General features: G+C 39.2%; 1 protein-coding gene across 1 annotated transcript in view; it reads right to left on the minus strand.

The window, feature by feature from the left end:
* Positions 1-2,961: 2,961 nt before the first annotated feature.
* The window catches only part of HOOK3 (hook microtubule tethering protein 3), a 97,892-nt gene continuing 85,188 nt past the window's right edge, over positions 2,962-15,665 (minus strand). Inside the window, exons 17-22 of the mRNA XM_054178997.1 lie at positions 8,308-8,342; positions 7,499-7,581; positions 5,302-5,402; positions 4,811-4,915; positions 4,601-4,672; positions 2,962-3,102 (exon numbers count right to left, since the gene is read on the minus strand). Coding sequence (XP_054034972.1) covers positions 2,962-3,102; positions 4,601-4,672; positions 4,811-4,915; positions 5,302-5,402; positions 7,499-7,581; positions 8,308-8,342 — 537 coding nt within the window. The remainder of the gene's footprint in view (positions 3,103-4,600; positions 4,673-4,810; positions 4,916-5,301; positions 5,403-7,498; positions 7,582-8,307; positions 8,343-15,665) is intronic.

A 15,665-nucleotide genomic window follows, 5' to 3' on the forward strand; every position in this document is an offset into this window, starting at 1 on the left:
AAAAGCAAGCACTTATAATCTAGTGTGCAGATTGTGTTCATATTAATTTAGCTCCACTTAATTAATAGCAACATGAAATTAGACTTCTAGACAAAATTAAGAGATAACTTTTTCCTTTACAGTCACAGTATTCCTTTGCTTTGGCAGTTTGGTAGCAGAGCCAGCCAGACTAAAATAAAAATGGAGCCTTAGCCATTCTTAAGTTCTTTGTCTGGATGATATAAAATGCTATAACCTCAAACAAGACCATCAAATTCCTCCAGAGAAGTGATCTTATTTGCTCCTGTTCACACATGATGTGCAGTGAAGAGTTCTTCAAATTACTACAATGGATTGCACAATAAGATCAGTAAAATACACATACTGTCATCACCTTGTGAGATAACACATAGGACACCTTAGGCTGAACCTAAGCCAGCAGTGTGCCCAGGTGGCCAAGAAGGCCAATGGCATCCTGGCCTGGATCAGGAACAGCGCGGCCAGCAGGAGCACGGAGGTCATTCTGCCCCTGTACTCAACACTGGACAGGCCACACCTTGAGTACTGTGTCCAGTTCTGGGCACCTCAGCTCAGGAAAGATGTTGAGTTGCTGGAAGGTGTCCAGAGAAGGGCAACAAAGCTGGGGAGGGGTTTGGAGCACAAGCCCTATGAGGAGAGGCTGAGGGAGCTGGGGTTGCTTAGCCTGGAGAAGAGGAGGCTCAGGGGAGACCTGAGCTGCCTACAACTACCTGAAGGGAGGCTGTAGCCAGGTGGGAGTTGGTCTCTTCTCCCAGGCAAACCAGCACCAGAGCAAGAGGACACAGTCTCAAGTTGTTCCAGGGGAGGTTTAGGCTGGATGTTAGGAAGAAGTTCTTCACAGAAAGAGCGACTGGCCATTGGAATGGGCTGCCCAGAGAAGTGGTGGAGTCACCATCACTGGAGGTGTTTAAGAGGAGACTGGATGAGGCACTTGGGGCCATGGTTGATTAGATGGTGTTGGGTGATAGGCTGGACTTGATAATCACAAAGGTCTTTTCCAACCTGGTTAATTCTATTCTATTCTATTCTTTAGTATTCTGTATCTCAGTAAGAGACAGCAAAACGAGTCTCACCCCAGCAAGCTACAGAAGTTGTCCTAAACTTCTTTTACATTATTACCTTTCAGCAGATAATAAGATGCTTTCATTGTCTCATCTAATTGTGCAAGCATAGCTCAGATATGTCTTACATTGAATAAACAACTTTTAAAAAAAATCAGGTTTAGCCAAATGTGAGGAGCAAAAGACAAACCTATATGCAGTTAAAAGACTCCTGAGCATCTGTTTGCATATTACTGAGAGGAAAAAAATAATGGCAGAAATGCTAAAAAATTCTCAGACATGCATTTAAAACAGATGATGTACTTGAGGATAAAACAGTACCTAGAAGTGTTATTGACCTGTTCCTTATGCTTTAGTCTTGGTGTGTTTATTTAAATTACCCTTTGCTTGTTCCACTTCAAGTTGAGAATTAACTATAGAAAACATTTAACTGTCTTAAGGAAAAAGGAAAGCCTACCCAGAACCACAAAGCAAAAGATGATTAATAAATGCTAGTGTGTCTTTCCTCTAAAAAGATTTATATTAAAATAAAAAAAAAAAAGTCTTCCTTTGGGAGGCCATTAAAACAAGATAAAAGATTAAATTTATAAACCAGACTGCATGTGCATTAGGGTCCAAACAGTCTCTAAATGAAAAACATTTAAAACTGAATCACCACAAGATGTACATATACAAACTTGGGAAACGTTTGACCAATACTCAGGTCCCTTGTTCCATTAAGTCTTTGACAAAAGTGATAGAACGAGTGTAGAATTAGTCAGGGGAAGAGCAGAACCTAAATTAGTAGTAGGGACCAACATCAACCCCACTGATCAACATGAAGGTGCCACAATGGGTGACATACAATTAACCAGCTACATACTGAAAAAGCAGTACAGGAATCACAGCTGGTTTCCACAAAAAGTCAGCAAACTCACCTGAAGGCACTGGTACCATTAGTAAGGCAACTGATACAATTATACCCTGAATCAATACATTAAAAGCAAGTCTTTTAGTAGGAAATGATGGCTGGAACACATTAACATTGACAATATTAACTGGGACCTTGATCTATTATGTATTGTTCATGTTGTTTTAAAATGGATGATGTAGTAGCACATTAGAGCATTCTAAAAATTTATCAGTCTTTTCATAATATATATCAAGCATGTACTTGACCAAGAAGAGTGGAACAAACCATTTGAAAATATTCCACTCTGCCAGCAATAGGTAACATCAGTACATAAAGAAAAACCTGGAAAACAAAACAAACAAACAAAACAAAACAAAACCCAACCAATCCTGCTTCCCTGTTCAATGCCAGGAATAAAAGCCAACATTATATGCAGGAGATAAAAACCCTGACATTATTTTTACCATTAGCATGGGTTTTAGTAGCAAATGTATTTCACAATAATATTATGTACTGATCTCTCATTTCTGTAATGTATTTCCAGCGTTTTTTGAAGCAACCAGCTAGCACATGAAATAAAAAGCCTAATTCCCTTTGAACACAGACAGTCTCATAAAGGTTAACAACCCTTACAGGCACAAACAGATTAACTGTGACAGGAAATTCACTTTGTTACACTGCCCACGTGAGGCTTTTCATCAGAGACCAGGCTTCATACAACTGAGACTGTTTTTACACAGCACTCCTTTAGACATTTTCAAAACTTTGGCACATAAAATAACTTCATAGAGAGAAAGACGGACTTCAAATAGCATAACTAAAGGGCATTATAGAACATAAAAGCATACTAAATTCCTTTCCTGAACCATAAAATAAGAGCAGTTACGGGAAAAAGAGAAAGGATGCTGGTTGATATTCCACGAATCTTGTCATTTGCAATAGAAGTGGCCTGGATCACAGGGCAGTTTTCTTTCTAAGGGCAAGGCTTCTCTACCTCGCTGTTGCTGGCTGGACATGGCCAGGGTAAGATCTCCTTGTGCTCGTGGCTTGCCTTTGTCTAGCCAGGAAGGACTGTCCTGAGCCTGTACTAGCCAGTCTATCTTCTGCTGCTTTTTTATGCAGAGTCATCCCCTATGGAGAAAGAGAAACTTTTCAGTGGATAACAACACAGTAATACTGATCAACTTTACTCATTTACATTTTGTTTATATTGTCTCCACCAACACTGACTAAGCTCTTTTGAATTTCAAACATTAAGCATCATAAGCCCAAGGATAAAGCTAACATATTTTTCCTAATTCTTTGTGTGTGGGTTGTTATTTTGGTTTTGGTTGTTTTTGTTGAGTCATTGCCTGATTTTAGAGGAACTGCAGAGAAGCAGATATCCCAGATACCAAATCTGAACACAATCTTCTCCACATAAGCACGTGGTAATTGGAAAAATATTTCCAAAAGTGCTTCCTCTTCCCATCCTGGCTCCCTTCACAATGCTGGGTTAGAATACTAGCTTTCTTCTGAAAATAATTAAAGTATCATCATTCTCTGTGAAAATACCAGCTATGTGGCAGGAGTACATCTTGAGAGAAACCTTGTTTTCACCAAGAGTAAATGCAAAGAAGAAATGAGGGTAATGGTGATGGGTTGCATAGTTTGCATAGTTGTGTATAAAAGCAGAGCACAGACAAAGCTACCAATGCTTGCCTTAGTGCTAATGACAGGCCACTGAACCACAGCTCTTAGCTCAGGCTTGGCTGCTGCTTGTCAGTGGGACTAATGGTACAACATTGGTTAAGGACACAGCCACCAAAATGCCTTTGGTATTTAAAGGATTCAAACACTCCACTTAAGTTCAGTTTCAGGCTTATTGTTATAAACATAACAAGACTGTATAATGGCAAGAAAGAAGCTCTTCCAAGAGAAGACAGAAGAGGAGTCTGAACTCTGCAATGAAGCAGAATGAAATACTACACAGGTCAGGGATTCTCTCTGCCTGAAGAACAGTTTCAATGCAGCCACATTTTGACAGTGGTCTTGGAAATACTTAACAAAAATAAAAATTCTCTTGCTACACAAGCCCAGCAAAAGCTGTACAGCTGCACAGATCATTTCTTTATGGTTTGGATAACTTAAGTGAGGGTCTTGCCCCTGTGCACACCTTTTGCATGGGGCTAAACTTGCACTCATGTTAAAGGGGTAATTTCTCAGAGCAGTTAATGCAGCAAGTAAGCTGTATTGCTTTTCTTGTGCCCCTTCATTAGAAACAATTGGAAGACTGGACAGTGGAGAATCGAAGAAAGCAAATTGCATTGTCAGTACAACCGAAGGGCTGGGATTACAAAATAGTACTCTGAAGTATTTTTCCCTGTGCAAATTACTACTTCTGGTTTTAAAACTTGAAAATAACATGCTTTCTCATTTACCCCAAGGTTTTCATAGGAACTTTTATAGTGATAGCTTAACATTACTAAAAAGCATAAAGCATTTATTTCTATGTGTATTGGAAAATGCTTTTCAAACAAAAAACAAAAGTAAACAAATTAATATTGTTCTAAATAACCCAGAAACAAGTAGTATGAAGATTTTGTTTCCTCCTTTTTTCCCCCCCATAAAAAGTTTCAAAGATCCTTACCATATTGTACCAGGCACTGACAATAAATTTCTCCTCCATTTCTCTTTGACATTTTGTTTTTTCATATTCTTTCTATAAAACAAACATGAAAAAGCACATTTAAAACTGAAGTGTAATAAAGGTATTAGTTTTAGCACTAGTCTATACCTAAAGAAAAAAAAAAAAAGAGACAGATAAAATACATATACCAGGAAACATGAGGACTACTACCTCCAATGAATGAAACATTCTGTCCCGCTCCTGCAACTGATTTTTCAGAGCCTGAATCTCAGGAGCTGCACCCTGGTTCTGCTTAGGATCTAAGGTGCGGATGACCTGTAAGAGAAAAATCAGTTTGTTTCACAAAGGAATAGATTACCACAGCATCAGAAAGGGGTTCAATATCCTCTCCCTGTCATCAGCCAACATTAAAGTGTGCTTGAAAAGGTTTGTCTGGGTAACTCTCAAACATTTGTAGCAGTGGGCGTGCATTTGTACAGCGGCCTTAGAAGGGCTTAAATTAAAACAGGGTAGTATCTTCTGCAGAATTTATCAGTCCCGGGTACTGTAACAGTAAGAAGGCAGAAAGAATTCAGTGGGCCTTTCTTCTCTTTCAGTTGCTCGTGTGCACACAGGTACCTCCTTCATGTTTATTCCTGCAGAGTAGACACATGGGGTGGTCTGTCAGAGAGGGATCACTAAGGTGGAACACATATACTTACACTTTTGGCCTTTTCCAGGTACTTTTTGTATCGCTCTTCCATTTGCTTCATTTCTTCCTCCTTTTTCCTCAAAGCTTCTTGTAATTCTTCAATTTTGAGTGCTTCATGTCAGGAAACACACACATTGGAAAAGAACATAATTATTCAACAGACATTTAGGGCACAGCTAGAATTTACTCACTTAAGAAAAGATAACATAAGGAGCGTGATGTAGCACATGCCAAGCACAAGCACATACTGAACAGCTCAGAAACACATTAAAAATGTGTATGCCGATATAATCTCATGAGACGTCTGTGTTATACACAAATTTTGGTCTTCTTTGAAAATCATGAAAAAAATCAAGAGAAATAGAATCATAAACAAATCCTATTACTGAATATACTTCAAAGATGAGTTTTCTTATTTTATGTAAGCAGAATAATTCTTAGCAAGCACAACACTTGCTTAAAATTTCTGAATTGGAGCAATTTATTAGACTTATGAAATGAGTATTCTCAGTTTAACTTTCTCCCTACATTTTCTTAAGCAGCAATGCCAACCAGTAGGACAACTTAATTGCAAGGCTTTTCCTGTATTGGTATAAGAATGTATCAATCCACTATTGCTTATATATTTCAACAAATCTTACATAAACACACAAAACAAATTCGTCACCCTAGATCAAATAGGATATAACATTGATGTCTGCTTCTCAGACTCACAGATGGCGTTGGGTTGGAAGGGACCCTCAAAGGTCATTTTGTCCAACCTCCCTGCAGTGAGCCAGGACACCTCCTACTAGAGCAGGCTGCCCAGGGCCACATCAAGTCTGATTTTGAATGGTTGACAGGGCTTCAACCACATCCCTGACAATCTGTTTCTGTATTTTAACAGTCTCACTGTAAAGAGCTTCTTCCTTATGTGTAACCTAAATCTACCCTGCTCAACCCTCAGTTCTTCTGTTTGCAGCTTCATTTGGAAATGTTGTTTCATGTTTTTCCTGCAGTTTTCTCAGCAGTCAAAAAACATTAAGCTGGTAACAGGACCAAGTAAGATTTTCATTGATCAGTAAGAGAACCAATAGCAGATGGTCTCCAAGAGTACAAGAATTCATTTTTTAAAAATATGCTATTTGGCCACAGCCAAGGTAGATAAAAGAAACAGAAAAAAAAAAATTCAAAAATAATTCATTCATGTACTGCACATGCCTGAAAAGAAAGGAAGAAGATACAATTGTTTTTATTTTATCAAGACAAAAGTTCAGACCTAGATTCTTCAAAAAGCAACTTGTAATTTCAGCAAACTACAGAAGCCTCAGTATGTTTCAATGTTAAGATGCTAGTGTGTCAGAAGACACTTACTACTCTCACACTGAAGCTAATCAAGCATGACAGGAATCCTGAAGTCCCTGGACCTCGTTTCCAAGTGCTCAAACATTCCCTAAGATGTAGAATTTATAACATAATCTGTAGTTTTAGCTCACTAGAAATGAAAACTATGTTTAGATACAGAATGTATATATGAATACTGAACTGATACTTCTATCTTCCCTGATCTTGTTATGAATACAATTGTTTTGTCACAAACCAGAAAAGCTTAGATTAGTTGTTATTTTTTGCCTTGCTCTACAGTATGTAGACTTGAAAACACCCCACCTGTCTCCTTAAACTCTTCAGGAAAAAAGCAACATGTGCTGGAAAATGACTGCATACTGTGTTCATGATACCATATGAGCAATATGACATGCATCCTACAGTCTCTCTGACCAGTGTTTTTCTGAACTTTCTCAAATCTGAAAACACACTGAAGAAAAATATATTTGGAGAAAAAAAAACCACCAAACCCCCTGGTGATGGCAGCAAAGAGCACCTGATCTCCTAAATTAGGGTCTTTGGAGACATGGTAGCTCTGAAAGCTGAGGTTCAATGGTCAGTTATGGCAGTGATTCTGTATTTCTACAGCCATTGTCATTTCTTACTGTGATGGTCTCTGAAAGGTGATCCCCCACATTTCAAGTGTTAGGAGAATCTATTTGGTCAGCATAGCTTCTGGAGAAACTAACAACGTACATATAGCTGCCATTTTAAACAAACATTTTATTTATCTTGGACATTCTGTAAGTGTCACAATTGAAGACCTTGCACATGAAAAACTTTACAAAGTAAAGAATTAAATACTTTAAAAAGAAAATAAAAGGACTGTGCAGGTAACTCACAGCTGTTATTGCATCTTGGTTCCAAATCCTCAATTATAGCTCGTTTCTTCTGTAGCTCATTATTAGCTTCATGGAGCTTCTCACTGTTTCAAACAATAAAAGCATGTATTGTTTTTGTAATGTTATTACTGTGCTTGCATGAACTGAAAGTTATAAAAAAAACCCCTCCTCGGATAGTCATATATTTCTAAGAGTATGATTGTGTTTTACTGTGGGGTTTGAGGACTAATGACAATTTCACTGTGGAAATACTTGTTAAATAAGGTATACAGAGCACCGTAACAACAAACAGCTTCATTCTCAGTAATCACAAGCTCAATTTAAAATGATATATAATTGTACAATGCATGCCTAAAATGAATATTCTGAATTGAAGTTACACTGAGAAAGAATGGCTACACTGAAAGACTGCTGAATTTTAGGGAAGCAGGGTGCAGAAGTAGCAGAATATACAATGATAATACTTGCCAAAATGTTACCTTTTATGCCATAGTATATGCTAAACATGTAACATGCTTTCATTATAAATTAATTTCTTGGTCCTCTTGAGTAAAGATTTACACAGTGTTTAGGAAAACTTTCTAACCACCACAAAATGGTGTTTACTTCATCACTCTCATTGCTTCTGCAAAGGTTTTCTATGAAATCAAAATAGGATCTGAATAGTAGATTCACAAACATTCTTCTGTGATCAAATTTTTCTTTTTTGTACATTTTCCTGATGCATAATTAATGACTGTCTGCTTTCCTTACTATATGGCAAACACATAATTTAAATGGAAAATAAAATAAGCAAGAAAAATACTTACAGATGTTCTTCAAGTTTCTTTTTCAGAAGAACTGACTAAAATAGAAAGTTACATGTCTTATTTTAATATACTGTGGAGCTTTAATATAATATAAAAATATTTTAAACACATAATTTTGACATTCTAACCAAAATCCAGCTTTTTATTTCACCCAGTTTTAGATCAAAACTCTAAAGCCGTCCTCTGCAGTAGCAACCTTTTTCCTCCACAGCTGTGTGATTTCCTGAAATTAGAGCACTGTATAACTCTACTATTATTTTCCCAGGAGCTAGATCAATAAAAACAAGATCCATAAACTTCAAAACTCTATGGCAGTTTTTAATTTCTACAGTACTTTTGCAATTAGGCTTAATAATAAATTTACCTAAAATTGGAAAGTGCAGCAAAATTTTCTAGAAGACCTACTTTACGATGCAATTTGCATGAAGACATGTGGCAAATTAATTGAAGTAAATTCCTGTCCCCACAGAAGCTAAGGGGAGTAAAGTGTTTCTGACTGAAGTACAGAAGAACTGCTACCCTTTTTCTGCAATCACTACTGATTATAAACAGGGTAAAATTATCACACAACTTACAGTATTCCACTTTCTGGTTAGATTACATTTAGATAAGCTCTTCGAATAAATCTTCAAAGTAAAGTTTATTTTAATTTTAAGATCACTTCATACACAGCAAGTATCTTAAAATAAAAAAAACAAAACAAAACCAACACAACAAAACACCACCCAAAACCAACCAAACAAAAAAGTGTCTATAAACTGAAAGTATTGTTAAGTAAATAGAAAGCCATACTCACAATAGCCTTGAGCAGAAGCCCATGCCAAGAAATAGAGATGACATTAGTATAAAGCAAAACAGCAGCCAACAGAAGAAACTATTTAGAAAGTCATGAACAGAAAAAGTTAAAGCTATGCAGTTTTTCACGCATGTGCATTTTTCTATTCTGTTCTCATCAGCAGTTTCATCCCGTAACATTTTCTAAAAGACATCCCTAAAACTAAAATTATAAAAACAGTAAAGAAACACATTTGAAAATCACTGTGTTCAATCCAGAATTTCTAAAAGGTACAAAACTGCTATTTTGGAAAGTTACTTTAAACACAAATTCATAGAAGTAACAAAACAGAGGAAAATATGCACAACCAAAATCAAGAGAGGTATGTGTTTTTGCAGAGTAGTTCTGCCACACTGGCTGAACACAAGACAAAAGTAGAATTTTTAAACCAGAAAATGCCTTTTTGGTTTGTATTTATGCAGCACAAATTATATTGGAGGTCTAGCACACAACTAATGGTCTGGAATGCCACCAAAATATATATCATCAATGAAATTACTTCATTGCTTTTTCTCCAATACTATTTTAACAAAAGTGTAGACACATAGCCAATAGAGACAATTACTGTGTGCACCCAAAAAAGCTTTTGGCTTTGTTATAATGTAAATAATTCCAAATACTGGCTTTGATCATATTCCTGACTCACGCTTTTCTGTTGTTTCAAAGTGGGATTTTCTTGTTCTAAGAAAGTAAGAGAGCACGTAAAAATTTGCAGTAGCTAAGGATCTGCATGTTTTGACCATCTGGCTTTTTCCTTTCCCAGTCCTCTGAACAACTGCAGCAACACTGCTTTTTCTGTAACAATAAATGTTTGTACGCATCTTTCTTGGTCACAAAGCATTTGAAATGGTAATATCATTTATGCCTGATCATTTGGGGAACTTTTGGTTGATTTGGACAAGAAAGAGAAAAGTTGGCAGCAATGTTCATTTTCCTAAACCAAGGAAAAAAAAAATCTCAGCTTTTCTTTTTACGATCCTTGTTTGTACTTGCATTTAATTTGGGAGAGACACAACTACTTGCCAGCACTGAGTCCATTGGTATATTTTCATATACATTATTTGCATAGTACCAGCACTGTTGTAGGAGTTACCCCTCTCTCATCTAAACAAATAAGCGCTCTCCCAGGCATGAAACTAAGAACAGTAAACAGCACACACACTTAAAAGAAGCAGGACTGAGTTTACCCAGAATTTGCTCAAGAGAGAAGATTAGAATAAGAGTAAACAGTAAAACATGTGATTTTAGCTACACAAAGATCGTGCATGATCTTATAGCAAGGCAGATAAATTCAGGCAAATGGGAAAGCATTACTTTTTTGGGTTTTTTTTTGAAGTCTCAGTCAGCTTCAAAGCCACATGTCCAAATCCTCTGTTCCTAGCAAGTAATAACTGTAATCATGGTTCTTTCATAGGAAGAACAATCTCTTTTAAAAGAAGTAATTTTTTAAAAGTATATCTTTATCTACCTTTGAGCTAGTTTTGTTTTTAACTTCATTCAAGTGTTTTATCTGTTCAGACCATTTCTATAATAAAACTGTAAAACTCAACAAATGCACACTTCTTGTTTCAGTTTTACCTCCCACTGCTAAGAAGTTCCACTACCAAAACAGCAGAAAAAAAAAAATTTACAATGGTATGAGTTTAGAAAACAGGTATCTTCCCCAATATTTAACTGCTATCTTTCTTTTACATCAAAAAACCCTGCAAAAATAAATTATTTTTTTGCTGGAAACTTCTTCCATGTCTAAACAAGCCAAAGGAACACGTCTGTCTCCTTTTCAAGGACAAAGTTGGGTTTTGTTCTGCATGTTTTGCTAGGTTTTGGCTAATTCAACTTGGCATGGCACATGACTTGAGAAAATTCCTTGATGAGACTAAGAAACACCATAAGAAAATGACAAAAGTTATAAACAACAACATGAGGGATGGTCAGATGTCAAAGATGCTAAGAGTAATCATAGAATAGCTTGGGTTGCAGGGGGTCTTTGAAGGTCATCTAGTCCAATCCCTCCCTGAAATGATTAGGGACATCAGGGTGCTCTCAGAGTCCTGCTCAATGTGACTCAAGAGTGTTTCCAGGGAAGCATCATCTACCATCTCTCTGGAAAACCGGTGCCACTGTTTCACCAAATGAGCAAAGTGACATCGCTTCGTAGGTATCCAAACATGCAAGAGTTCTGGGGACCTTTTAGGGAAATACCAAGCCAGAAGAACTTATTAACCGTGTCAGTAATAGCACAAAAGGCCAAGACTGGCCTTGTATTGCCAGGGCAACAGTGACCACATCTACACTTTTAAAAGAAGTCTTCAGAGTGAAGCAACCAGGTCCACTGAGCAAGCAAAGAGGGCATAGGACGTCAGCCAGGGCATGGCAGGATTGGATGCAGCAGAAGGGTAGACAGGGAAGGTGCGGAAGCTTGGCAAGCTTGACCAGGGAGTGCCCAGAAGGCCATGGCACCCCCATGCCCACCAAGTCTCATGTAGTTTCACAGATGGATCTCTAGTGGGTACATGCTGCCACCCAGGTATCCCCCATGACAATGTCAGATGACAGCAGTGAGCATGCCTGTGGGAGGAGATGTGCCGGGGTAAAGTTCCTTCATTTAACAATGGAGTTCTGAGAGTAGATAGGTATGTTAAGGAGCATCAAGAAATGTGAGGAAGAGATAGGCTCTTGACACCGACCTCCATGAAACAAACTCAACAGGCAGAGACAGTTCATGATATGGAGAACTCCCTGTCCACTCTGCCTGGCTAAATGTGGTGACTCAGAAGATAGCAGGCAATATCCACAAGTGCAACAGCACTGCAGGCGTGTCCCCCCAGTAACTACCTCACTGTCCCAGCTGCCTTTGCAAAACAGATGCAGTGCTCTGGCAAGGGGAAGTGAACCATGACAAAGCCGATGGTTCACCCATCCTGGAGGTGTCGCCAAGGTTTAGCTGGTCCCTACCCTGCAGCAAAAACTCATCAGAAAAGTGTAAAAGATGGGTCACTGTCACAGGTGATTCACTTCTGAAGAGAGTGGAAAGCCTGAAGCACAGACCAGATCCACTTCTTAGGAAAGTCTGCTGCCTCCCTGGGCCTGGGTTAGTGATGTAAGGAGAAAGCTTTCTTCCTCAGCATATCCCTCAGGCTACTATCCACTAGTAATCTTTCAGGCAAGCAGTGATGAACTAGCTAGTCCAAGGGCAATGACTTCAGGGCCTTGGGATGAATGGTTAAAGGGTTCAGGAGCACAAGCCATGCTCTCTTCTACCCCTCCAGCTATGGAGAGTGATGAGGAAATAAACAGAGACAGGAGATCAATGACTGGCTCTTAGCCTGGTGCATCCATCAGGATGTTGTTTTTTTAAATCATAGGTTGATTTGCAGGACACCAGGTCTGCTGGCAACAGGCAGGATGCACTTGCTTGAAAGGGGAAAAAAGATTCTAGCACAGGATCTAGTAGGGCTCACTGAAAGAGCTTTTGAAAAAGGTGTAGCACACAAACCCAAGCTTTCTGAAAATAAGTGCAAGGGCCTGTTTGCTGGAAATACAGCACAGCAGACACAGAGCAGTCCTTGAGTGTGGAGGATAACGTCCTGAAACCCCTGGTGACAGAGCCAACCAGGAAAAGTGTCATGGATTGAGTTGAATAATTGCTGCTACTACTCAAAACCATCCTGCTTCATAGCAACTTCAAACTGGAGCACTGGCTGGAGCAAAGTATCATGTGGCTTGAAGTCCTGATTGTAATATGGGACACATCCTGTTTCTGTGGCTGATTTTGGGTATTGGCTCTTTGCTGTGGGGATGGCAGTAGAATGGTTGGGAGTTGGTTAGTTCATTAGTTTTCTGCTTTATGCTGCTGCTTTTTGCATTTTGCTGCACTTTCTCTGGGAGCTGGCTAAGCTAAGGTCATTGTGCATTGGTTTATCTCAACTCTATCTCAACCCAGAGGGTTTTATTGTTTTCTTTTATGTTACTTTCCCTCACTTCTGTGTTAGAGGAAAACAGGTGGGTTAACCTGTTACAGGAAGGCACCTTGCTGGACCTGCCCTTTGCAAACAGAGAAGGACACGTGGGTGATGTAATGATTTGGGGACAACCTAGGCACAGCAATCATGAAATGATAATGTTCTCAGCTGTTGGAGGAGCAAAGAAGGGGGTCAGCAGAACTTGGACTGCCAGGGGCAGACTTTGGTCTGTTATGGTGAACAGAGTCCCTTGGAAGGCAGACCTGAAGGGCCAGGGAGTCCAGGAAGGCTGGACACTGTTCAAGAAGGAAATCTTAAAAGGCACAGGAACAGGCTGTCCCCCTGTACCAAAAAACAAGTCAGCAGAGAAGGCGGCCAGCCTGGCTGAACAGAGAGGTTTTGCTGCAATGACTCAGGGACAAAAAGATAGTTTATGGGCTTTGGAAGAAGGCCCAGGCCACTCAGGAGGACTACAAAGTTGTGAGGCTATGCAGGGAGAAAATCTGAAGGACCACCTGACTCCATCTGTTAAAGACAAGAAGAAATGTTTCTACAAATAAACTAGGAACTAAAGGAGGACTAAGGAGAATCTTTGTCTATTGTTGTATGTAAGAAGAAATGTAGTGGTCAAGGATGAGGAAATGGCTGATGTAATTAATACCTTCTTTACCTCAGTCTTTAGTAGTAGGATCAGGTTTTGCCTGATATACAGTCCTCTGAGCTGGAAGATAAGGATGGGGAGCAAAATGAAGCCCTGATAATCTAAGAGGAGACAGTTAGCAACCTGTTGCTCCACTTAAGACATACACAAGTCTATAGGGCTGGATGACATACACCCAAGGGTACTGAGGGTGGAAGTGCTCACCAAGACATCTTCCATGATTCACCAGCAGCCCTGGCTAACCAGGGAGGTCCCAGTTGACTGGAGGTTAGCAAATGTGACACAAGAGAGGAGGATCTGGTTAACTACAGACCTGTCAGTCTGACCTCAGTGCCAGGGAAGGTCATGAAGCAGATAAGCTTGAGTGCCATTATGCAACTCATACAGGGCAATCAGGTGATCAGACCCAGTCAGCATGGATTCATGAAGGGCAGGTCCTGCCAATTTCCTTCTATGACCCACTTAGTGAGGTAACCCACTTAATGGATGAAGAAACATTGTGGATATTGCTTACCTGGACTTTACTAAAGCCTCTGTCCCATACAATTCTCCTGGAAAAAACGAGCTGCTAATGGCTTGGATGGGTGTGCATTTTGCAGGATTAAAAACTGCCTAGATGGTTGGGCCCAAAGAGTGGTGGTGACTGGAGTTGAACCCAGTTAACAGCTGGTCACAAGTGGTGTTCCCCATAATGCCTAATCCATTATATCTATCTTATTATCTATTTAAATTTTTTATATCTTTATCAGTGATCTGGAGGGGATTCATTGAGGTCCTGGCGAGGGTCCAGTGAAGAGCAACGAAGCTGATGAATGGTCTATAGAACAAGTATTATGAAGAGTCTCTGAGGGAATTGGGATTGTTTAGTACGGAGGAAAGGAGTTTGAGGGGAGACCTTATTGCTCTCTACCACGACCAGAAAGGAGGTTGTTACAAGGTGGATGATGGTATGAGACGAAATAGCCTCAAGTTGTCCAGTGTAAATTTAGATTGGATATTAGATGAATCTTCTTCACCCAAACACTTATGAAACATTCTAACAAGCTTTCCCAGGGAGGTGTTTCAATTACCATCCCTGAAGGTGTTTATAAGATACAGAGATGAGGTGCTAAGGGACGTGGTTTAGCACCACATTTAGAATAGTGGTTGAGCTCAATGATCTTGAAGGTTTTTTCCAACGGAAACAATTCTATGATTACATATGTAACAGCATGAGAAATACCAAATGAGGTATGGATATAGCATGACTAGGTCCAGTGGGGCAAAAGTAAGTAAAGGAAGGTCATTCATATAGGATGGGAAAAGGGCAGAGAAAGGAAGAACAAGAATGATAAACAAGTAAAAATAGGACATACAAAGTATTAAGTCAAAGCTCTTCCAGCTATCTGTTGAGCAGTCCCTACACATGATGACTGAATTCTGCAGGATAATAACTCAAACCTGCAACTGTGACCACACCAAGCATGTCTGAGTTGATCCTGTGATCTGGAAGCCTGGGGTAGAGGTCTTTCCCTGGCTAGACACACAACAGCCCAGATGGACTAATCATGCAGCCCAAAAGGACATGTCAGTGCCCATTACAGGTCTAATGGCATTGGCATCTTTATAACATACACCTTCCACTTGCACTTCAATACAAAATCAAGTGCTTCCCCATGTAGATCCTAGAAAGCAGCACGTATCTTTGTAATGTTATTTTCCTGGGTGATGATAACATTCACTATGTTTTTAGGCAAGCCTAAACATTACTTTGCCTCTGAAGACAAACAAACAAAAACCTGCAAGCCCTCATGATACATTTCTGGAGCAAATTCAAACAGGATTTTCAGTTTTCTGGGGTGAGCATATTTTACAGTATAAGTATGCAAAAACAAGCATGTCAGTGCACTGCTGCAAAATA

Source organism: Dryobates pubescens, chromosome Z (genome assembly GCF_014839835.1).
Source record: "Dryobates pubescens isolate bDryPub1 chromosome Z, bDryPub1.pri, whole genome shotgun sequence".
NCBI classification, from domain to species: domain Eukaryota; kingdom Metazoa; phylum Chordata; class Aves; order Piciformes; family Picidae; genus Dryobates; species Dryobates pubescens.